The sequence below is a fragment of the Mercurialis annua genome, linkage group LG2 (genome assembly GCF_937616625.2).
Source record: "Mercurialis annua linkage group LG2, ddMerAnnu1.2, whole genome shotgun sequence".
In the NCBI taxonomy this organism is placed as follows: domain Eukaryota; kingdom Viridiplantae; phylum Streptophyta; class Magnoliopsida; order Malpighiales; family Euphorbiaceae; genus Mercurialis; species Mercurialis annua.
The window spans coordinates 7,793,847-7,819,765 of record NC_065571.1 but is presented as its reverse complement, the minus strand read 5'-3'; the positions used below and the strand labels follow the sequence as shown (position 1 = coordinate 7,819,765).

Sequence of the window (25,919 nt, the reverse complement as noted above, 5' to 3'; positions counted from 1 at the left end):
GATTATGTGTAATTATCCCCATTTTAACAATTAAGTTAAGGGGACAAATTGCCAATTGAGAGGATATTAGCTTACAAATTGAGGGGGTAAATAATCAAGATGAGATTAATTGCCTATAATCACCAAGTTTGTGTATTGATTTGTCCATAAAATTAATATATGTGTTAATTGTCTATTACTTAAAATTTATGGGAGCATATTGTTATTTAATTCGTTTAGCTTGATGATAAAGCTGATTGATTTTTTTGTGGCAAAAGTAAAGAGCTGCATGCTTTTTGAAGAAACGTTCATTTTTCCCATTTTATTTGACACAGAATATTAATTAAGGTTAAATTTATGATTTTAGATTAAAAAAACACCTATAACTTAACTAATTTAACTTATTTAAGCCCTTTAACTAATGTGGCAAAGGGGAAAAACGAGATAAAATGCCTATTTTGAAAGTGTTTTTAACCAAAATATTCACTTTAACAGTGTTTTTTGTTTAAATCGTGAACTTGGCTATATTTGAAATTCTATTTCAAGTTCGTAAAATGAAATTTTGTTGGTTTGAAAAAAGGTTTTTGTTGAGTAGAAAAAAACGTTTTGGACGTGAAAAATTTGTTAAGTTTATGTTTAACATTTAATATCTTATCAACCCAAAAAATAATCTCTATCGCTTATGATATTCAAGAGATATCAAAATTTGGATTTTTTTTGTTGAAAGATGGAGTTTCATTTAAAAAACTTAAAAATCGCCCACCTTTTACCCCAATTCGTTTGCACCCTCACGTTGCAAAACCACCAAATATACCCAAATTACGACCTTTCACTTACAATTGCACCCTCGAGTATTAAATTGATCTCTTTTTACTTGAAAAATGTTCAAATCAATGCTTTAAATTTTAGGATATATTTTAAATTGGGCTTAATGTTTTATTTAAAATAAAAATAAACCTATTCTTTTAAAAATTATAAAACTTAACAATATTTTTTTATTTAGTATAAATAAATATATTTATTTTATAAAAATTCATATCCACAACCATGCGACCTCTACTTTTCAAAATTAATTAACGAGATTCCAATATATGAATGCTTTTGTTGTTATTATCCGACCCGCTAAAAAAATTATATTTAATATTTTTTTAAATTAAATAATTAGCCTAAATGCAAACTATTTTAATTTTTTTTTAAATAAAAATTAAAATTTCCGCTCGTCTAGACGAGCAGTCGTCTTCCTCCATGGAAGATGAGCAGGTCGTCTTCCATGGAGGAAGACGACCCGGTCGTCTTCCTCAGAACAGAGGAAGACCGTTCAAGGAAGACGAGTCTTCCTCAGAACAGAGGAAGACGAACGGTCAAAAATTGCTTTAATTAATTGCTTTAATTTTTAATTTTATCAAACATCATTTAATACTTTAATTAATTGCTTTATTAGGGTATATGGGTTCAATTCTGACCTGATGGTAGTCAAAGATTTACCACATATGCTCATATTTTAGATCCATCCAAACATAGATAAAAATTAAATGAAATTGATCAACAGACAGCCAATTAAACTGAAAATTAGTTGTGATGAGTGGATGATATCACAATAAATTCATTCTCAAGATACTACATCATTGCTGCTATTAGTTATCCAATTATATAATTTAGGTCAAGAAAGATAGGCTAATTCAAGCCATTTTGTTTGATAAATTTACCAAAATTTGGTAAGGTCTTTTTTTTACAAGTTACAAAAAAAAAGGCAAAAACATCTAAATCTGGATGGACTATACAATAATATATTATTCTCTTATGTCATAAATCAAATTTTGCATTTCTTGGCTTCCTTAGAAAATAGTAATTATTTTGTCTGATAATTAATTCACCAAAATTTATAAGGTTCCAATTTTATTTTATTTTCCTGTTATAAAAGAAGGAGAAATGAGCTTAAATTTGGATGAAGCCGTACAACATGGAACATTTTTTTTTTAAATGTCTCAATATGAAATTTAAATCATTTATGTGCTGATGTTTTGACTATCATCTTACTGATATAAAATATTAATTTTTATATCTCATTATGTGCACACCTAATTAAAATAAAATTTGAAAAATAAATATGAAATTATAAAATATTCTATATTGGCTCAGTTTGAATGATAATTATTTTTATTCATTTTTAATACAAATTGGACCGAAGAGATCAACCAAATTTGATTAGTTGAATGTACTTGATCAGACTTAAAACTTGATTGAAAAAAAAACTTAAGTTTAACATTTATAACATAGTTGATGACAAATTTGACTTGTGAAACAATACGTTTTACCAAGCGTATGATGGATTATCTCTAATTTGAAAATACCTTAATTAAAATTGCATAATAACTCTTTTAATTTTCTTGATGCCAGGCAAAAAAAAAAAAGTAAAACTCATTAATAAGTGTTTTTCTTATTATTTTTAGCTAGTTGCACAAAATATTTTTGTTTACAGTAATTCTAACCTCTATGCTATTACTTTAAAAATAATTAAAAAGAACAATCATTTCATATTACAAATGGATCTATGTCATCAAGAAGTTTGATAAAAGAACCAAAATTATCAATCAAGACAATCCAAATTAGATAGAAATATTTATTCATGATCAATCCAGAATTAGTAACAACTTTGTAAATACAGAAAAATCTAACACTATTTTTTCGAAACTTCTTATAATCCATTAGCCGATTCTCACAAAAATTAATAGACTTTAATCATATTAAATACTAAATTTACTAAAATTAAACTATCAGATACATCAAAATTCAATATCATGGTAGAATCCCGGTGGAGTCTATGATATCCAATCCAAATTGAATAAATTTTAGTTCATTAACATTTGTTTTAGTTCTCCTTCAATATCTTATGATAACTCTAAATGTTATAGTGTTTAAAAACTGTATAATCAGTTTTTATTTAACGATAAACATTTTTTGAACTCATTACGATTTGTTGATCTTAATCTAGCTCGACAAAATATTTTTATTAAAAGTAGGTTCAGAATTACACTAGCTGTTATTTCTAAAAATCATACAAAAGTCACTTCACACGGAATTATTATACAAGTAGCTTCATAATGTTGTTATGGACAAGTAGAGAATCCTATAGTAAATGACAGCGAAATCCATATTAAAATTTAAACTGAATGGAGATTTAATCAAATTGAATTAATGTGATTTAGATAACTTCAGTTTTGATTACTCTTTCCAATTGGCAAAAAATAATCAAATTAATTGTAATAGAATATAACATACAATTCTCTTTGACTAAAAATAATTAAATTCATCTAGCCTAATAATAATATAGTCCAAATTTTTACGGATTATTTTAAGTTTATCTAATTATTTAATAATATCAAAATTTCAACATTTTTTTTTTGCAATTTTAGCTGTTTTTTATAATCAATTTAATTTTTAAATCTTTCACCTCAGTACAAAACATATTAATTTTAATTTGTTTTTTTCTTGTAATTTTTAGTTTCAAATTTATTTATTTTTTAACTTGAACTACCAAAAATGTTGGAGAATTTAGAATCAGATTTTAACGTTATTTTTTTTGAAAGTAGAAGTTAAATTTTAAAATTATGCCAAACGAGTTTTCCTAACCATGGAGTTCATTTATAAATTCAAATAAAAATTGAACTTAAATTGATTAGAAAAAATTGACTAAAATTGCAACGAAATAACAAAACCGGAATATTATTGCAAAAACTAAAAAAAATTAAATAAAATATAACAATTCATAAAAGTTTACATTTATTTTTCAACTAAGTTAATTTATTTTTGACCAAACATTCTAAATAAATATGAATCTTTTTGTTTGTTTATATTTCCCCATGTCTATAATATTTATAGCAATTGCTTTGACACAATAACTAAAAAAATAACTAATAAGTCTTAATTTGTATTGTCAAAAAAAAAGTCTTAATTTGTAAATACTTTAACTAAGTTAATCTTATATTGAAACTTGTTTATATTTATTACTATTTTATTTATTTATTTATTGTATTTTTTCAATAAATTAATGACGGGCAAATATGAAAAAAAAGTAATTAATGTTTTTTTGATATTTTAAAGTGACAAATATTATGTACCAAAAAGATTTTTCAAATGCGATAAATATTATAGACTGGATGGAGTATTTAACTGTGAAGTTAGTGAATTTAATTAAAAAAATTACTCCTTACTAATAGCCAATAGCCATATTTTAGAACATGTTGATTCTGAGGACATTTTGCGATTTGCCCACTATTAATTGTCTTACAAATTTTAATTGTATCGGGACAGACATATTTTGACAAAGTCAGTTAATTTAATTAGCTCCAATTAGACCCATTTATTTTAGAAAAATTATTGCACGCAACCGTTGCGCCATGTCATTCGTGCAACAAATTAATGGTGCGTTAGCCATGTGGAAAAATTTATAATAAAAAATTAAGTAATAAATAAAAGATTCCCTATCGCAAATCTCCATTGGCTTGTTGTAATTATGACATGGCACAACCAATGCATGGGATAAACACTCTTTATTTTATGGCATAATTATTGAAAAAAACCTTGAGATAAAGTATAATTAACTAATTTTACCTCATGTTTTAAAATCACAAAAAAAAGTTTGGTCAATATACTCCTTCCCTCAGTTAACAGTATAATTGACTTAGTTAAATGAATTCTCAAAAAATAGACTTAGTTAAAAATAAAGTTTATATTAATGCCTGAACTAATTTTCTTCCACAAAATATAGAAAAAACATCAAAATCAAATTTCTTTTATAATTATTTATGAAATTTTATTGTAGTTTTAAAATAACATTTCTTAACAATTATAATCTTTTTTATCTAAATAATTTTTATAAAATTAGGAGTTGATTTTTCTAATAACTAACAATAGTAACTTTATTTTTGAAAAAAATACAAAAAAAATATGTACTTACTTTCAGTAAAGGTACAAAATATTTTTTTAGAGGTCGATGTATGTTTATTTCATACCTGACATATTTCATACCGAATAAAATATCAATAAAAAATAACTATGTACCTCATACATTTTTACTTGTCAACATATATTTTATTTTGTATATTATATATTTCATACTAAATAAAATATTTATTTTGTACCTTATGTATTTCATTTTAGGTATTTTTTATAAAAACACAAAAAGTAAGGCCTGCTCATGGGCCTAACCCATCAAGAAACGACATGCCGTCTTTATATGATCAACCTCAACGGTGATAAAATACGAACGTCAACGTTTCATGTCCTCGCATCGCAGGTTGGCCACAAACCACCGGAAAAGCACAGTTGCCTGACACACTAACCATTTTTAGGGTTTCGAAAACTCAAATTTTCTGAAAAAAAATTGACGACAGAAAACAATGTCAGGTTCAAATCAAACACAACAACAACAACAAATCACACCCCTGAAAACAATCGAATCGGCAATAAACCTAATCGACCCCAAAAAACAAACCCTAAAACGCGCCTTCGATGAGCTCCAATCTCACTCCTCCCTCATCTCCTCCTTCTCCCTCTCCTGGTCGGACATCGACTCACACTTCTCCTCCGTGCAATCCGGACTCACCCGCCGCTTTCTCCGCCTCCAAGAACACCCGGTCCGACCCGACCCGGAAGTATTGAATACGGTTCCTCCGACCCGGTCTACCGAATACCCGCCTGCCCGTAAGGAGTTGAAATTGTTCTGTGAGAAGATGGACGGAAAGGGATTGGGGGATTATATGAGTGAGAATTCGAAAGACCGGGAAGCTATTCGGGCTGAGTTAATCGGGTTATTTGTGGGTACGGGTACGGTCCGTGATTTAGGAGAAATTGTATTGGATGCAATGCAAGGGTTTTATCATGTGAGCCATAAAGATGCAGATTTCAATAGAAAAAGGAAGGGTTGTTTAGATTTATTAGAGGTAATATGTGAGATTAAGGCTAAATTAAAATTAAGTGATGAGGTGAAGCTTAAAGCTAAAAAATTGGCTTTGGATTGGAAAAATTTGATGAATTCGAACGTTACGATTAATCCTTTAGAAGCATTAGGGTTTATGAACTTCGTTGCGGCTTTTGACTTGAAGGTTGATGATGTGTTTTCTAATGATAGTGAGCTTTTGGATTATTTTTTTGCTGTTGCTAGGTTTAAAGAAGCTACTGATTTGGCTCGTGCTATCGGTTTAGGTGATAAAACTAACGGTATGTTTCTATGTGCTTTTTTGTTGTTGTTGCATTGCTTGCGATAGTTGTTTTCGTTGTTTAGTTGTTGAATGACATTCTTGATGTAAAAATGTTGCATTGTATCTTGACATTGAGAATTTTCTATCAAAGGGCATTAGATTGTAGCTTAGGAGAAAGACTAGTTGTTTTTGATTCGATGAATAAAGAAAGCGTAGAATGAATTATATCTTATCTTTTGTGATCTTATCAGAATACCCTTTTAAAATGCAATGAGGAGGGTGATTTTAAAGTGAGAAGGTTGAGATGGTATAGCATCTAGATGTGGTTGGTCTAATTAGGGAGCGGGTAACTTTTGTGGTTTACATGGAGGGTAGGCATTTTTTTTCGTTTTACCAGAAACATGGTTGAAAGCATGAAACTCGAACATATTTAGAGCGATTTCCTTGGATCACGGTGGAGAGACCTGATTCCACTAAGAATTTGACAATTTAAGAATTAAGATTAGAAAATTGCACTTAATTGCAAGGACACCTACTAAAACAATGTTTTGCACTGACAAAATTACTGCTGCCATTTGCTTGACCCTCCCAATTAACTGTTGTTCATGCTCAGAGTCAGACTAGTTTGCAAGTGCTCTTATTGATAGAGGAGACCATGGCACACAGAAACCTCTAGAAAAGAAACAATTAGTAGAAGATGTTTCTATGATTAGTAGTTATTAGAAGTGCCTTCTGGTTTATATCTCCTGTTAATGAAAGTGTTGTAATTTAATTGGTTCTCTTCTTCACCACAGATCTCGTTCAGAAACTCATGGACAATGGAAAACACCTTTTGGCTGTCAAATTTGTATTTGATCTTGGACTGGCTGACAAGTTCCCACCTGCTCTTCTCTTGAAAAATCACCTGACGGATTGCGAGAATTATACTATTAAAAGTTGCACGGACGAGAGGATCTCTGTTAGGGCACAGGTAACTGTGCAACCCCTCTACTTTCAGAATAGCACATAGTATTGAATTCATTGAGCTTTCCTTGCATAAACTGTTCCACGTTGCATATTAAAACTCACATAACTATGCTTTCGTGTAGAATGAGGCAATATGCAGACAAATTAATGCTGTGAAAGTAGTACTTCAATACATCGATCAACACAATCTTCAATTCGAGTATTCCCGTCTGGATCTTGAGAAGCGTATTGAGATGCTAGAGAAGCAGAAAGAAAAGATAGCTGCCGCACCATCTTCTGATAATAGGCCTCAACAGCTGACAAAGAGGCAGAAGCTGGCAAAGCAGCAAGCAAAAAAGCAGCAGATGGGTGGAAACAAACATCCTCGAGTGCCTGCTCCTGCAGCAGTTGCAATCAGTGCTGCTGGTTCCAGTCAACAATCTTATTTACCACAGGCAGGTTTGTTGCCAGCAGCTGAGCCTTATGGGTTAGCGAGTTACGCTCCTCCCATTACCTCTTATGCAGGTGCATTAGCTGGTCCATATGGCTCGGCGAGATCTATTATGGGATTCCCTGGTAACCCAGGACCTGTTGTGGCCCATCCGTACTCTTCAGATCCTTATACGACTCCTGGTGGTTATTATGATCGGCCATCTGTTTATAATGGATATGGTCATCCATCCCAATACTATCCAGGTTACATTCCGCAGTAGCGTAAGTGGTAGTGCAACTCTGGATGGTACATTTTGACTTTTTTACTGATGGGGGTTAGGTTATCAGAAAGCAAGTTTTTGATTGCCATGAATGTATATAGCAACTTAGTTAGTTGTATTGGGGGCATTGTTTCACTTTTTTAAGTTTGTAAACAGTACCCACAATGTCTACATATCAAGTTATTAATGCATTGTAATTATATGCCTTCTTTTGGTTAGGATTGGCTTTGGGAGGTCAATGCTACGTTGAATAATTCTTCGTTTTGCTTCTGCCTGTCAATTTGATTTGAGGATATTAGCGTAATATTTTAATAATTAAATTTGAGGTGTAATTTTTGGTTATTAAATTGGAGGATATTAGGGTAATTTTTTGGTTATCAAAGTAATGAAATTTGAGGATTTTAGTGTAAATTTCGGCTAATATAAAGGAAAATAAAATCGAAAGTGAGATTTTAGGTTGAACTATAATGTCTTTGTCACTAAGCTATAATTTTGGAGACAAATGTGATATATTTAGAATGTAAAAACATAATACACTCAGAATGTAAGTTAACATCCTTCTTAAATTGAATAAGATTCAGATTGATAGAAAAAGTTATTTTAATTATTTTGTGGAAAGAATGATGAAGAAGTAATTGGAATTGTTTGATTTAAACCTCAAGGCGCATATGAGTTGGTAAGACGTTCTCTTAACTTAAGCGAGTTCGCATTTGCCAAATGTGTTTATGTATGTAACTGTTTAAAATCCGAGACCAGTTGGTTAGAGTTCGCCTCCTGCAAAAAATCTACATGACTCGAATGAGAAAGGTTTGAAGATCCAATATTAAAGTTAGCAACCGTTTAGGAACCTTATGAATTCTATACCAAAAAAGAATTGTTTGATTTAACAATCATCAATCTCAAAGAATTAAGGTTATGCAATACAATGACAGATAATTGGCATTGGATCAATTTTTTCTGTTTGGTTTTGATTAATTTACCCATCTAAATAAAATTAGATATTGCCCTTTTTTATAGAGGAAATTACACCATTTACCAAAAAAAATGAAAATAATTATAAAATTACATGTTGATTTTTTTTATTTACAAAAGTATTAATAATATTTACAAAAGTACAAAAAACTAAAAAATAATATCAAACATACGGTGTATACTGTGGGTATAATGTCAGTATACTAAAAACTAACATTATATCAATATTATACCAACATTATACCCAACATTATATATACTGAGATTTTATTAAATATTAAATAAAAATTTACCAAAATTACATTAAATCGTTTACTAAAAATTAAATTAATAATATACCAAAACTATACCAACAGTATACTAAGAGTGTACAGATCAAAATATACTAAAATTTTATTATTACATCAACATTACACCACATCACATACTAAATATTAACCTAACAATATACTAAAATTATACCAACAATATACAAATTCTCTAGTTCATTACCAACTATTGTGAAAAATACATATAAAAAAATATACATGTTATCAACTAGAAAAAATATATAAAAATTTATAATCTATATACCGAAAATATATTGAAATTATACCAATAATAAACCAAATATTATTTTTAAATTATATGATTTATAGTTTTAATATTCCAAAATTATACCATAATTATACCGACATTATACAAATCGTACTTTTGTAATTAATTTTTATTTTTTGGTACTTTTGTAATTAATTTTAAATCAGTCGTATTTTTGTAAATAAAAAAAGTTTACAGGTACTTTTGTAATTATTTTTAAAATTTTAGGTACTTTTGTCATCGTCCCTTTTTTGTATTCTGCTTGTATACTTAATATTATCTGTTAGAGTAATGGTTATATAAATTAAAATTGCCATTGAAATTAATCAATATATAATTCTAGATTTTTAGTTTGAATGCTGAATGTTAAGTATTTAGGGTTTGCCATCTTAAGGCTGTGATTTAAAACTATCACTCAAACAGTTCATGTAATTTGCAATACTCAATTGGATAATTTTCTAATTCAACACCCATTTTCATAGTTATTTTCCCGTCTAATCAAAGTAATACAGTTAGTAACTTAATCAATTCATTGATATTTATTCATAAAAAAATGTCTTTTTAATAAAGTCCCTATTTTACGATATATGAATATAAAGATTATGCACCAATAAAATAATTTGTTGCTTATAATTCCGCTTGATTTAACTCTAAACTAATCTGATTTGAAAGTGACCGGAAATTTATATGAGAAATCTTCTTTTTAGCTTGATAAAAAAAATCGTTAGCGACCGGTAATTACTAATTAGCCAATTCTCATATTCATGTATGATTTAGAGATTTAATGAGTTTGATAGCTAATTAAATGACCGAAATAAAATAATCCAAAATGAATATGTTGTAAAATATATGGTTAATTATTGAATTTCATTAAACAGATCTAACATCAACAACAACATACGAATCAAACGGTTATTCATAAATGTAACAAGTTATTTTTTATAAACGTTATTAGTGATGGATTTAAATTCCGTCCAAAATTAATTTTTCTTTTTTTGTAACAGAAGTGTGACGAACTAGTCCGGCACTAATGTTTGTGAGAGATCTGTCCGTCACAAATAAGAAAAAATGGTTATCTGTTACAAAACTATAACGGAATTGTGACGATTCATGTGATCTCTTACGGTTTAAATGAGAATTTTTTTTTCCTGGCATATTGTATCTATATATTAACTTAGTTGTCTTCTGTCGGTCCCAATTCATCTGAGAGATAAAAAGGAATCAGAATGTCCATTTTAAATACTACAATTTTATTTAAAATTTCGAACTTAAATTTTTTCTTTCCAAATTTGAAGGATAAAAGTGAATTTTTGTTGAAAGTAAAAACAATAAAGGAGCTTAAAACACGTTTTGAATCACCAGTAGCAACACCAATTAAAAACGACAGACCAATCACAAATCAAAGTTAAAGGATAATTTTTGTTACCATGACCGTTAGATGTTTGACACGTAAACCACACAGAACCAAACAAGTCAACTACACTCATCTGTCCTTTCCTTCACAAATACACATACACTCAACACAGTCTCTTATATAAACCCAGACCTCACACAATTACCAAACTACCCTTCTATTTCTGCCCTTTTAATCAAATCCATTTTCTCCTCTCTTTCGACTCTGCACACACACACTGAACTCTCCTAATGGACAGCAAAACCAGCAACACTGCTAGCTCCGGCGGCGGCGGAGATCCATCCCGGACTGACTCCGACGCCGGAGGAGGTGCTGGAGGAGGCGGCGCTAGGTATAAACTCATGTCGCCGGCGAAACTCCCGATCTCTAGGTCATCATGTATCACGATCCCTCCCGGTCTTAGTCCGACTTCGTTTCTCGAATCTCCGGTTCTTCTTTCTAATGTCAAGGTTAGTTTCGACTTTTATTATCTTTTTTTGTTTTATTTTCTTTTTAGTTGTAAACAATGTTTGAAATGTTGTTGAAGGATCTGTTTGGCAGCTAATTTAAGTTGTTAATTTTAGTAAATTGTTGAGGAAGATTGAGATATTGTTATCTATGTAACCAAACAGAGCTATTTATACATATAAAAAAGATAATGCGAGTAGAGATTTTAGTGTTTGATTTCAATTTTTTTTTTCATTGAGAAATGTGTTTAGGGTTTATAGGTTGGTGTGATTATGTGATGTGTAGTAGCAGTAGCTTTCATGTGGACAAGTTAATGAGTGTGATTCGGAGTTAAAGTCTTAGCGAGTAAGATTCTTTTTGTTTTACCTAATTACTTCAAAATTCCCAATTGCAAATTCGATTTTGTATTGTTCTTTTTTATTTAAGAAAATAATTATAGTATTTGTTTATTACGTATGTGTCTGTTTGGAATGCGGCTATTCTATTATTGGGACGTGGAGTTGGATTCTGATGCTTGGTGTTATGTATAATAAAATAAAACTCAGTGTTGGCTCTGTGTCCTCAATAGATTGTTCTTTGGAGTTGGAATTTTGTTAGGCGAATGTCGTTTCATTTTTAAGAATCAGATTTCTTTTAAATGCCAGTGTTGTTTTTTCACATAATGAATCTTGCCCTTAAGTTGGGTTGCTTTTTTCTTTTTCCGCCTTATTTTGTTTGTTTATGGTTTTAGTGGTGTCATCAGCCACTGAAGATACACTTTACATTTTATGCTTAAAATATGCTATATGGAATAGATTCATTTATGAGGAGCTTTGATATTTTTTATTTAGTCTTTCACATTTACAAAGAGGAGCAAGTATCTAGAAGATAATATAATTTGTGGGCCAAGATGGTAGAGAATCATCTCAATTTCTATTGAGAAAATGAATCTATCAGCTGAATATGGTCAAGTTCATGCATTAGAAAGAATGGGTTTGAGGCTTTAAAGTGTATCGAGCTACCTGGAATTATATATAGACGAAGAAGTAAAGTTGCAAAAGTAGCCTTTTCCTTGGCTTTACTGAGTTTGTGTGTTACTATTATTCCTTTTGTACCAGCTAACAAAATCTGCTGATGACATCACATGATTTAATGAATTGATTCGCTGATCTTTGTCTGTTATATTGATGCTGATAAGAAGGTATATATGAATGGTCACAGTTGCAGTGTTAGGAGTAAATATGTGGATAATATTGTGAAAAGATATTGGAGCTATTGGTTGATTTATCAATGATGGTTTTCAGATTTCATGGGGTTTAGCTAATCCCTTGTATCATTTCTATTCCTTGTTTTATTTATTGCTAGTTGTACCATTTCTTGGGTAGTTGCTATTTGAACTGTTTTTCTTATAAGTGCCTGTTAAGCTCCCAACTTGCAGGTATTTATGTTTTCTTCTTGATTTTTGCAGGCAGAGCCTTCCCCAACTACTGGTTCCTTTATTAAACCTCAAACAGGACGTGGCTCACTTATCTCTAGTTCATATTTAACAACTACTATTCCCTATGACTCCTTTGCTGACAGAAAATCTGGAAGCTTTGAGTTCAGACCCCATGCTAGATCAAACTTGGTAATTTTCTATGGAAAAAAAATGGTTTTTAATCTTAATCGGCTTAAAATGCATTTGTGACTAAAAGAGTAACCATGAAAATTTTTGTTTACTGATTTTTCCTTGACTTAAACTGCTGATTAGAAGAAAATAGTTATCCAATTCGATATTCTATGCGTTGTTATATTAACAAATTAAATGGTTTTCTATAATGCTTGGCTTGCTTGAAATTTTTTTTCTTCTCTCCATGCAAGAACTAGTAGTGGCTACTGAGTTATAATATTGCTTGAACTCAAGTTCAATTAACCTGATGCCCATGCCAAGCTTATAGTAACTAGCACCATACTGTTTAACAGACTGGATATGCAAAGGAATATTATGCCAGCTATGCAATGAGATTTACGCATATGTTTTCTGACAGTAGCTGTAGGATGTTCAATGATGTAGTAAAGAGATGTTGATGTGATACTTTCATCACCTTAACTGCCTTTTTACATGTTTATCAATATTTAGGCTGTGACAGTCTCATTTTTGTTGATGTCTACATTTATGCTTTCCTCGTTGGAAATTATTTTCCTAACTTATTTTGTTAATTTCAAGGTCCCTGCAGATATGCACCATCACATAACTGAACAATCTGTTCAGGTCCAGGGGCATTGTCAGAATCAATCACTTGCTTCACCCAGGGTCAAAAGTGAGATGGCTGTCCCTTCAAATGAATTGAGTATATCGCCACCACTTCCCTCATCTGGAATTAATGCACACGCTGAAGTTGATTCAGATGAATTAAAGCAGATTGTAATCTCAAACAGTGGAGCTCAGGCATCTCTTTCTGATCACAAAGTAGGAAATAGCATTTCAATGCCATCTGATGATGGATATAACTGGAGAAAATATGGACAGAAACATGTTAAAGGAAGTGAATTCCCACGAAGCTATTACAAATGTACGCATCCTAACTGCGAAGTAAAAAAGTTATTCGAGCGTTCTCACGATGGACATATTACTGAGATTATCTATAAGGGTACACATGATCATCCTAAACCTCAACCTAGCCGCCGCTATTCTTCTGGTGCTGTGCTGTCTGTCCAAGAAGATAGATCTGACAAAATTCTGTCTTTAGCTGGCCGAGATGGTGAGGCAAAACCTTACATCAATTTTCTTTTTATCTTTCTCTTGGTTTTATTCTATTTTTCTTATACATGTATTATTAACTGATGTAGATAAGTCTTCTAGTGCTTATGGCCAACTATCTCCAGATGGAACCCCTGAACTGTCTCCTGTTACAGCAAATGATGATGGCACTGAACGTGCTGAGGATGATGATGATCCTTTCTCGAAACGGAGGTACCAGTTTAACAGTCTTACCTTATTGCTGAGTGGTCAATCAGCTACCCTAATTAACAAACTGTGTTATTGAATTAACAGGAGAATGGAGAATGGGGGTTTTGATGTTACTCCAGTTGTTAAGCCTATTCGGGAACCACGGGTGGTTGTGCAAACGCTGAGTGAGGTTGATATACTTGATGATGGGTACCGGTGGCGTAAATATGGGCAGAAAGTAGTGAGAGGCAATCCAAATCCCAGGTTTTTATACATCTTCTATGTTGGTACAAATAATTTTTATAGGTTTCTTGCAATTCTGCATTATAGTGGACTAAATTTCTATTGAAAATGTCAATTCCAAAAGAACACCTCTAAAGCTTTTAACGTTCCACTATAATTGATCTTGAAGTTTTGTTACGTGAACCTGTGTATGCAAGTCGCAACCATTTGGTTGAATGCATTCTTAGAGTGTGAAGACTTCCAATACCACTTAAATCTAGCAAGTCCGGAATAAGACTTCGTATTTTCTACGGTTTATCATAAACCGGCAAGGGCAAGCATAGCATATTAGCCTGAATTTGCATTTTCATATTTCCTGCAAGTACTAAATGAAGTTCCTGATTATAACTGTTATTCCTACTTGAAGCTATGTAATGTTGCACAGAAACTGGTTGATTCCTACGTTTCCGGAAACGCTTTTGAGACTCTAAAACACTAGGTTTATAACATATGCTTATTTAAAAAATTATAGCTTTGGGTGTTTTCTCATTTAGGCGTTTCCGTTTCTGTGCTATATATAGCCTCCCCTCCCGCTCGAAAAGGCTTTAACTTTGCCAATTGAAAATTTAAAAACAAGTTGGACTAAAGATGAAATAGGTAAAACTAAGAGAAAAATGTAGAAAAAAGTATCTTAGGTTTTTACGTTACAAATATGTGTTCTATTTTGTATAAAATTTTGCTTTCTTTAATTACAATGCCAAGATAACATCATTTGGAGACAAATGATATTTGTATATTGTAGACATTCTCTAATTTTTGGAAACATTTGTTTTTGTAATATTATGATGTCAATTCCCAAATTTAGAAATAATTGAGCATTTAATAAAAACTATTTTAAAGCTTAAGTTTTTATAAGACAATTTAGCATTTATTATGTTTTGTTTAATGTTCAGAAGTTTGACTAATGGTGTGAAGTGAGATATCATCGGACTGTGCAAAAGCTTAGTATTTGAACTGTTTCTTATCCATGTTGCACGAAAAAATTTAGAATCCTCTTCTGCAGCATTTCCTTTATGATTTTAGAAATGGTTATGAAATTTGAATCTTTATATTTAAAAATGTGTTTTGCCGTTTTTTGTTCCAGTGTTTTCGCTTCTGTGCCACAGCTTCTTACAATTGTTGCCACATTCTGCAGGAGTTACTACAAGTGCACAAATGCTGGATGTCCAGTTAGGAAACATGTGGAGAGGGCATCGCACGATCCAAAAGCCGTAATAACCACGTATGAGGGGAAACACAACCATGATGTGCCTACAGCAAAGACCAGTAGCCATGATACTGCAGGTCCTACTGCTGCAAATGGACCTGCAAATGGATCGACTAGGATTAGAACTGATGAAAATGAAACTATTAGTCTTGATCTTGGGGTTGGGATCTGTTCAAATATGGAAAATAGATCCAACGACCAGCAGCAGCATTCCGAGCTTGCGCAAAGCCAAAACCAAGCAAATGGTTCTGGTTTCAGAATAGTTTCAAGAAGCACAGTCGCACCTTACTATGGTGTCATAAATGGTGGCATAAATCAGTATGGAACTAGGCAAAATCCGAATGAAAGCCGTAGTAGCATTGAAATTCCACCTTTAAGTCATTCTTCTTATCCATATCCGCAGAATGTGGGGAGATTATTAACTGGTCCATAAATTCCTCTTAAAGGAAATTGACGGAAATAAAAAAATTGCTGCCGAGATTTTTCTGTGCTGTTCTTCCACTTGAGCTCAGCTGGTAAATGGCAAAAGGCTAGAATATGAAAATGGGAATACACGATGAATTATTATTGCAAATTCTTTCCACGCCACAATTGTTGTATTTATCAAGTTTCCTGAGTAAGAAAGCTTTGTACAAAAATGAAAGATATTTCGAAATTAAAAACTATTGAAATGTACTTATTGTTTGGAGTTTTCTGAATCCTTAGGCCATTTCTGTTTTAGTTTCTGCTATATATTGATTGGAATAACTCTTGAACTTTCAAACACCTGCAATTGGGAATTAAGCTTGAGAAGATGTTAGATGTAAAAAATGTAGGATAGAATGGGTGACAAAGTTTAGCGTGAATCAAATAACAATTGAATGTGAATGGAAGTTGAATGAGACGTTAATGTTGGTGTAGATTGACAATCATTGGACAGGTGGGGAATCAATGCAACACCATTAGACCAAAGGCTCATGTGGCTGCCATATCAATGCAAAATAAGTCAAAAGGCTCTTTCTCTAGAGAAACTATAGTACTATAAACTGGCTGAGACTAGATGAACTACATTTTTATATATTTTTTACAGTGTATTTTTATCTTTTATATGTTCATTAAAAGATAAAAATACACCTATAACCAAGTGGTATAAACGCTGGTAGTAAACTGTGAAACGGAGATCGCGGGTCCAATTTCTCTCACAAGCGCTCCTCTTCAATTATCAAAAAAAAAAAATATAATAGAAAAAATATATAAAAATGTCAATGAGATGCATATAATCATTTTTTATAGACCACGAAAACTTTCAAAAGTTACATTTTCAATTTTAAAAACATTTTGAAACAACAGAATTTTAAAAAACTCTAGAAAATATTTCAGATTAAATAATGTGATTTTTTTAATAAATTATTTGACTATTAAATTGTACCATTTTATCCTTTACGAGTTTTCAATTTTTTTTTTTGCACATATAAATTTTTATTGTTTTGCCGATTTAACCACAAGAAGAATGACTGAATGACATGTGAGACTGTTGGAAAAAAGAGTGGGTTATGGGCTTCTTTCTTATGTAGTGGTGATGTGAAATATATATTACAATTTGACCACTAAACTATATCATTTTATATTTGATTTAAGTGGCAATTTGCCCACTCAACTTTAAAGCAATGGACAATTAACACATAAATTATTTTTTTGGACAAATTAGTCACGAACTTGGTAATTATGGATAATTAATCTTATTTGGGCAAATTAATTTACAAATTAAGGGGCAAATTGCCAGTTTAGTAAACAATTAGCTTACACGTTGCGGATAAATTGCCACTTAAATCTTTATATTCCTTAACTATTTTTTCTATTAAATATCTAAACTTTGTTTTATACCCATTTAATCTCTCAAACAATATATTAATTTAAAAAAAAATACAAAATATGTTTTTTATATTAATGTCTTTTATATATTATTTTATCTGAAAATTCATCTAAAATCATAAAGTAGAGTAAAGTTATCTCTTATGTAACATCGGTAAAAAAGTTATAGAATAAAATGATATTATACATGGCCTTGCAAATATATCTCATCGATCCTTCTTTCACTTTCCAATATCAATCCAAGAATGTGCAAGCTTCTAGGAACTTTTTTCTTCTTCGGTTTACTTTGGTTTCTTGTGAAAGATTATAACAGTCCCGTGTGGGGCTGAATGGTATGTAATAAATGCACTGCAGATAGCATACAAAATACCTTAAATTCACCATTTTTGTCTGCGCTTGAGCAGAAACTGCAATATCATGCAGCCACGTTCTTGTATATTTCCCCACTGGAAACCAACTCTTATCAACTTCACAGCTTCAAAAATATTCTTCATTTACAGCATTATCACCGTATCGTATTATCATACCGTTATCACGTTTCAGTTCTTTACAAGTACGTACAATTACGCTCTGATTCACAAACATATAAATTAGGGTTGAAGAGATGCAAGGCTTATGGGTGTCACTGAAGGAGAAAGCTAACTGTGGAAATAAGGTGAGTGATATGGTGAGGAGAAGTTCCAAATCTGAAAAGGAAAGATCGAACAAACAACTATTTCGACAAATAAGAAAATCATTTGGTGACGTGATTCACAAGGAATACTTCTCAAGATATTCTGGTAACAATCTTTTTCTCTACTTTTTTTTATTTTCATAATGTGAAGGAAAACATCTAATCATCTAAAAAATTCAAACATTTTTAACTTTTTGTAAATTTAGTTAAAAACACTACAATAAATTATGTATTTAACAACAAATACGTTTGTAATTTATTTTTTTTATTGCTAAAAAAAATTTTGCAGCAATAATTTTAAAGGTTGCTGCTATTAGTTAAGTTAAAACAGCATTTTCATCAAATTTTATTACCAATTACTTAAAACAATATTTTATTAGCAGCAACATGTCATAATTTTTTTTGTTGCTATAAAATTGTCATTTTCCTATTTCAATTTGACATGAGAATTTCATATTTTAAATTGCATAAAAAATTTCATATCTCTATTTTGAGAGTCTAAAATTTAAATTTAAAAATATGAAACACAACTTAAATTTGATCGAATTTAATATTTAAGAGTTTGAGTCCGAATTCAGTAAAATAATTGAAATTAATGTTAGTCGACTTAATTATCTATAAAAATATTTCACAATTACATTTTTAGTAGAAAATACTAATCTAGTTAAATTTTCAATTTTTTTCGAACCCATCTTGATGTTCAAACTTATATGACTCGAATAGCTCGCGCTTGAACTCGACTCGATATTTTCAAATTAATCTTATAGCTCACGGGTTATCTTCACTCATTTCTTTTTGTCCCATCCCATTGATTCTGAAAATATTGTTATTTTTCTATTTTGCATTTTGAATAGAGCTAAAATTTGGAGACCCTTCAAGAAATATCATAGAGATGATTTTCCAAAAAGCATCAACAAATCCATCAAAACCATCAAGCAAGATTGAAAGGGTTTTAAGGGTGAGGAACTCGGTTGAAATTCTTGAAAGGTTTGAGAAATACAGAGAAAATGTCAAACAAATTGCGTATCACCAACAACATCAAACACATCCAAGAAGCATTGTAGATGGAAATGAGATTCTGCGATTTTACGGAACAACGATGTGTTGCTCCGGAGAACGATCAATGCGAGTTTCCGAGATTTGTAGAGATCCGACTTGCCGAGTATGCAGAACGATTCAATGCAACTTTGACACGGAGTTCAACAAGAAAGACGGAATTCGATTTAGTACAAACAGCGAGGCATTTACCGATAACTTGATCGGGTTGTCGAGGAGGAAAACGAAAAGAGCCGTCGTGGTTTGCAGGATAATTGCTGGTGCAGTTGCTAATAAGGTTGAGTTGGGCTGTGGTGAAAATGAAAATCAATATCTTATTTCAGAATCTTTGATTGTAACTGATCCTAGGGCTGTACTTCCGTGTTTTGTCATAGTTTTTACCTGAGGTTTTGGAACATGATATTTTTTTTGATATGAGGTTTTCTGAACTGAGTATCAATTATGAGATGACACTTTTACGTTTTCCACGTTCAGACTAATCCACGTTTTGGAACATGAAATTGGTTTAATATAGTGTAGATATTCTGTAATTTCTGGAAATATTTAGTTTTTGTAATATTATGATGTTCCCAATTTAAAAATAATTGAGCATTTAATCTAACTGTTATAAAGCTTACTAGGAGGCATTACCAATGCATTTGCATTTGCATTTGCATCTGAAATCCTTGTTTTTGCCTTTGTGAGCCATTTTTGAAAAGAAATGCTAATTTGGAACTGATTGGCTAATTTTCATTTTCAGAAATGCTTCTGAAATTTTGAAACTCTGTTGGTGAATTTTATGATTATGACTCTCACCCTTTTTCTGCCTTCACTTGGAGATCTTGCTGATAGGCGGTGTAGAGAGCTTTGGGTATTATTTGGTTTTATAAGGTACAAAAATACTCCTGAGATTTTTCCAAAAAGATAGTTCAGCCCTTTTTGATTTTTGAGGTACAATTCAGCCTCCTAGTTTTTTTTATTGAACAAAAACACCTTTTAAATTTTTTTTTTGAACAAAAAAACCCTTCCATTAAAAAATGGCAGTTAACTGTGTCACATGTCTTTAAGGAAAAGATTTAAAAATATTCTTGATATGTATAATATATTTCAATTTAATCTTTTAAAGGACTTATATTTATAAAAAAAAATTAAATTAAGGACCTGAATGATATTTTTTTCTTTCCTTTTAATTTATTAATTAAAATGAAAAAAGACTTCCGGCCACTGGAGGTCGTGGTCTGGTCTATTCTCAGTAGGGGTGTGCATTGGTCGGTTCGATTTTAAACCGATCAAAAACTGCAAACCGATCGGTTTTTTCAAAAGTGAAAAACCGAACCGAATCGAAATAGGTTGGAAATTTTGGTTCGGTTCGGTCGGTAAGCAATATATATCAAAGAGTATAACTTGACGAAGAACAATGGTAGTCTGATGACAACGCGTGCATTTTGAAAATATTTGATCCTAGCTCGAATCCAAGTGAAGTAATAATTGCAATTATTTTTAAAAACTCAATAACAATAAATACGAAAAAGTTGAATTTGGGAATCGTTTCCAGGACAAATGGAAATATACATAGACATCTTACACTAAACAACTTTATTATCCTGTTATATATCTACTAAAACATATATATATATTATATTTGGTTTTTGCTTGGGTTAGATCATTTATAAATTAAAACCGAACCGAACTAACATTACAACCGAACCAAACCAACTATTTTAGTTTGATTCAGTTCGAAAAATTGGTTTCTGTCGTTCTTGCACATCCCAAGTTCTCAGGAGAGTTTGTTCTCACCTGAGAACAGACCATGTATGTTTTCAAACAAGTGTCTGTAGATGGAGAAAAGACCTTCGTCTGTTCTCAGGTGAGAACAGACATCTGTTCTCACATCTGAGAATAGAGGTGAGAACAGACATTTGTTCTTACCTGAGAACAAACCCGTGTCGTGGTTGTTTTCGATCGATTTCGGGGCCGGCGATGGTTTCGGAATTGACGATGATTTTTAAAAAAGCCTGCGGTTTTCGATATAGGTTCTAATTGAATTAAATTTCGTTTAATTATTTTTAGTTGGGTTTTTGTTTAATTTAATTAGAGTTAATTAATTGGATTTTATTGGTTTAATCTTATTTTGATTAGTTTAATTATGATTTTATTAATTGAGTTTTTTTTATTTAATTAGATTTGTTTGTATTTTATTTGATTAAATTGAGTTTACATTGATTTCATTAAAGTTTTTCTTAATTTTAATAAGAATTTTAATTAAATAGAGTTAATTAAGTAGAGTGGGTGAAAATATGTTAATTTTTTTATAAATATAAAATTGGTAAATATTTTAAACATTAAGTATCATTTTGAACCTTTTTTTAAGACCACGTCATCAGTTAACGGCAATATAGACGCAGGGATTTTTTTGTTTGATAAAAAAAAAAAGAGGACTGAATTGTATCGTAAAAATCAAAAAAAAAGTTGTCTTGTACTTTTGGAAAAACTTGAGAATTTTTTTTTTTTTACCTTTTGCATGCCTTTACTATATTAAGAATCTTTGGAAAGCAAGAAGTGGAAGCCTTTTTCGCAATAAATTTAGTGAAGATTGATAGTCTCGTGTATAACTTTGGTCGCAAGGCAGCAACATTTTACATATCTTACCACCTAGGATTCGTATATTCGGAAAATGATGTTTATAGTAGTCTGAATTTCTTTGTAAGTAATTGTAACTTTTGAAACTTTATTTATGTCGTCTACGGGTTTGTGGTTGTGTTAATCTACCGATCATTTGTCCAAAAATATATATTTAATTTTACATTTTATTAATAAAAACCATAAAATCTGGTGATGGATTGAATATATGTTCATCACTCCATTCGTCCTTTCAAATGGGCAAGTAATACTCTAGTTCGTGTTTCAAAGTAACAAAACATGATGGTAAAGTTAAAATCTATTTCTAGCTTTATTAATAGTCTGGCGGTCAAAAAATGACTAAAAACTCGTTTAGAAACACTAATTTTTTTATGAATACTAATTTAATAAAAATAAAAGCTAAAGTATTGAAAAAGTAGATTCATAAAAGTTCAAACACCATGGAATACAATAACTTTTCTTAAATGAAATGCAGTGTGGATAGCAATAGCACGCATACAAAAGCTCTTAAATTCACCATTTTTGTCGTTATTTTAGAAGGAAACGCAATATAATATATTTCCAATCACATGATGTTCAAAAGGATCCTGCATATTTATAAATATAAGCTCTATAAGTTCAATTTGTCAACAAACATAAGCAAAAACAGAATGATAATGCCAACTGTGGAAGCAAGCTATGCAATGCGGCTCTCCTCTCTGGAAAAAATAATATGAAAAAAAGCTCCAAATCTGAAAAGGAAAACCGTGACAAACTCTGTCGCCAAATCACAAAATCATTTGGCGACGTGATTGTCAAGGAATACCTTACAAGAACACGATATTCTGGTGACAATCTTGTCCTATTTTATGTCTATAAAAATATTTGTTTATCATAATAATAATTATGTGAGGAATATATAAATTATAAAATGCATGCAAGTAATAGCATGAAAATAAGGAGGTGACTCCCTCATATGATATATTTTCTTATTCATGTGATTATAATTAAGAAACGAAGCATTCAACTTCTCAATGAACATATGGAATTTGAAGGAAATTAAACGTGTATTCATGTTGAATTCATCTTGTAGCTGATTAGCTTCTTCATGTTGCATCAAACATTAATTTTAATAATTTAATTTTCTCATAAGCATTTTCTTCATTAATTAATGTGGTTGTTGTGTAAAGTTATAGGGCAAATTAAGTATGAAAAGAAAGTGAAAAATTTTAATTGAAAAAAGATAGAGATGAAAGGGGAGTGTTTGAATGAGAGCATTTTACGGCGGCATAATGGTCCTCTTTGATGTATGATAGTTGGTCATTTTTAGTTTGTCAAAGACGACAATACCATACACGACAAATACCATAATTCTTTGTCCTTTTTGTTGCTAAACAAGGGGACATCTGTGATTTTTCTATATCATACTCTACGTCTCTTTCATATTTACCCATCATTTATGCTTAATGTATATTTTGACCCTCCAATTTATATTTTTTTACTCCTCAGGTTTTCCATCCTTCAGTTTAGCTTCTCTAACATTCCAACTTTAAAATTTTAATCTTTTAAATCTCTAAGATAGAGAGTGATGTACAAACACACTAATAATAATATAGGACTGCATTGCTATCCATTCTAGTTTTAATTATCATCAAAATTAAGTGATGAAGAGTCCGATGAATGAAACCAAAAGATGAGAAGTCGGATAAGTAAAACGATATAAAACATAAAAACAGACTTGTAAGTTGTAACGGTTTAACAAAAAATCTATAATTATATAAAAAAGTTCAAACCTATTTTTTTTAAGAATAAGTTTATGTATAGTTTAAGGACTATAGACTAGGAGTTTTTCTTAGAGTTGCTTTATCTTTAGAATTGAGTTTAACTTTAAATTAAAGTAAAATGAAAATTTAATACAGTTTTTATTTTATATTTTCATTTATTAACTTATTTTTTATTCTTTATATATTAATTATTTTTTCTTCTCTTTTTTGAGAAAGATAAAAAATTATTTTCTCAAAATATGAAAAATAATTTATTTTGAAAATTTACCAGAAGATAAAGATCATATAGATGAAATGATAAAAGTTTATAGATCAAAATATGTTCAATTTCACGTTAAATATGGATGTAAACGGGCCGAGCCAAACCCGAGTTAGGCCGAGCTCGAGTGTGTTATATAAGATAGAGCTCGAGCTAGACTGGGTCTAAATTTTGAAGCTCGAACTCGAACTCGATCAATAACCGAGCTACTCGAACTCGAGCTCAAACTCGACTCAAATTCAATAAAAATAAAAATAATAATTTTAATTTATAACATTTGATGTATTTTCATTTTTTTTTACTACAAAATATAATATTGAATCAATTGAGAGGATATAAACTCAAATTTAAAAATATAAAAAAATCAATATAATTAAAAAATAATTTTTAATATTGTATGTGTATGAGACTCGTTTAGGCTCGTGAGCCTCACGAGCCCTATTATTTGATACTCGAGATCGGCTAGAGATGAAACTCGAATAATTCAAACTCGAGCTCAAGTTTTTTTCAAGTCGATCTCGAGTAAATCGCGAGTAGCCCAACTCGTTTACACCCCTAACGTCAAAAGATATGTTTATGCGTCTTTTTGTTCTATAACCAAACGATTGTCTTAGCTACATGAGAAGGGTCAAATAGTTAAGAAAATGACAAATTTTAGAGGTTTAAAAAGCACAATTTAATAGTGGAGATGTCAAAGAGGTTGAATTAAAAAATTAAGAATCAATTGAATGACATAAAACAAAATCAGGGGTTAAATAATATATAAACTAATTATTTACTTTTAATTTAAAAGTATCAATTCTTTTTTGTTCATTCTAATTAAACTCGAAAATCGCGTATTATAAAAGATAACATTATATCTCTATTTTGGGAGTCCAAAATTTAAAATAAAAAATAAAAAATTCAATTCAAACTCGACTGAATTATAATTTTGGGAATGGCTCCCCTCAAGTCCAAAATCCATCAATTTCTCTCAAATCCACTTAGATGGATGACACATAAACAAAACGATAAAATTATTTAAGAATTTGAACTCGTATTTAATAAAATAACTTAAATTCGAATTTGACTTGACTCAATTTAATTATTCATAAAAAATATCTTAAAAAATATCTTAAATTAAAGTACAAATCCATATAATTATATATAAAAAAGAAATTGTAAAATTTTCGAGCGAGTATTTTGATGTTGAAACTCAATTCAAAAATTGACTCAAATACTCGAATCTGGCTCAATTAATACCGAGTCAATTACAAATAATTTCAAATTAATTCCGAATAATTTGCTTGCATTCTCTCTTTTTTTGCTCCATCCCATCAGATTTGATTCGGACAATATTGTTAATTTGATTTTATAATTTCTCGTTTTGAACAGAACTAGAGTTGGGAGACCCATCAAGAAATATCATAGAGATGATTTTCCAAAAAGCATCCACAAATCCATCAAATGCATTAAGCAGGATTGAAAGGGTTTTAAGAGTGAAGAATTCATTTGAAACTCTTGCAAAATTTGAGAAATACAGAGACAATGTGAAGCAAATTGCCTATCAGCAACACCAAATGGCACATCCAAGAAGCATTGTAGATGGAAACGAGCTTCTCCGATTTTACGGAACAACAATGTCTTGCTGCGGTGAACAAACAATGCGAGTTTCCGAGATTTGTAGAGATCTGAGTTGCCGAGTATGCAAAACAATTCAATGTAACTTCGACACGGAGTACAGCAAGAAGAACGGAATTCGATTTAGTACAAATAGTGAGAAATTAACGGATAGTTTGATTGGTTTCTCGAGGAGTAAAACGGAAAGGGCCGTCGTGGTTTGCAGGATAATTGCTGGCGCAGTTGCTAATAAGGTTGATCGTTCTGAAATTGAATATCGATATCTTATTTCAGAGTCTTTGATTGTAAGGGATCCTAGTGCCGTGCTTCCATGTTTTGTCATAGTTTTTACCTGAGATCTTGGAATATGTCTCTAAATGTGTTTTATTTTGTTAAATCAAACATAAGCCGACTTACTCAAAATTGTGTTTAGTATTGGACCTAGTTGCACGAAAC

The 25,919-nt window shown here is 30.8% G+C and overlaps 5 protein-coding genes across 7 annotated transcripts in view; 4 read left to right on the top strand and 1 right to left on the bottom strand.

Annotated features, from left to right (window-relative positions):
* Positions 1–25,919, bottom strand: part of LOC126669401 (probable serine/threonine-protein kinase WNK11) — a 40,862-nt gene that overhangs the window by 4,102 nt on the left and 10,841 nt on the right. The window lies entirely within an intron of this gene.
* Positions 5,282–8,141, top strand: LOC126669399 (truncated FRIGIDA-like protein 1). Its single transcript, XM_050362861.2, has 3 exons — positions 5,282–6,198; positions 6,974–7,149; positions 7,268–8,141. Exons 1-3 carry the CDS (start codon positions 5,379–5,381, stop codon positions 7,835–7,837), a joined length of 1,566 nt encoding a protein of 521 aa, XP_050218818.1. The 5' UTR covers positions 5,282–5,378; the 3' UTR covers positions 7,838–8,141.
* On the top strand, positions 10,929–16,341 carry LOC126669397 (probable WRKY transcription factor 20). Of its 3 annotated transcripts, none has more exons than XM_050362854.2 (6): positions 10,929–11,248; positions 12,694–12,852; positions 13,432–13,966; positions 14,055–14,178; positions 14,260–14,418; positions 15,572–16,341. In XM_050362854.2, the coding sequence occupies exons 1-6, from the start codon at positions 11,030–11,032 to the stop codon at positions 16,074–16,076; spliced, it is 1,701 nt and encodes a 566-aa protein (XP_050218811.1). In that variant the 5' UTR covers positions 10,929–11,029; the 3' UTR covers positions 16,077–16,341. The 3 variants fall into 3 exon arrangements, with proteins under 3 accessions (XP_050218811.1, XP_050218812.1, XP_050218813.1); XM_050362855.2 differs by lacking the exon at positions 10,929–11,248 and adding an exon at positions 12,325–12,426; XM_050362856.2 differs by lacking the exon at positions 10,929–11,248 and adding an exon at positions 12,480–12,555.
* Positions 17,925–19,690, top strand: LOC126669400 (uncharacterized). Its single transcript, XM_050362862.2, has 2 exons — positions 17,925–18,273; positions 19,022–19,690. Exons 1-2 carry the CDS (start codon positions 18,099–18,101, stop codon positions 19,606–19,608), a joined length of 762 nt encoding a protein of 253 aa, XP_050218819.1. The 5' UTR covers positions 17,925–18,098; the 3' UTR covers positions 19,609–19,690.
* On the top strand, positions 21,041–25,900 carry LOC126668107 (uncharacterized). Its single transcript, XM_050361323.1, has 4 exons — positions 21,041–21,069; positions 21,743–21,905; positions 22,492–22,669; positions 25,239–25,900. Exons 1-4 carry the CDS (start codon positions 21,041–21,043, stop codon positions 25,817–25,819), a joined length of 951 nt encoding a protein of 316 aa, XP_050217280.1. The 3' UTR covers positions 25,820–25,900.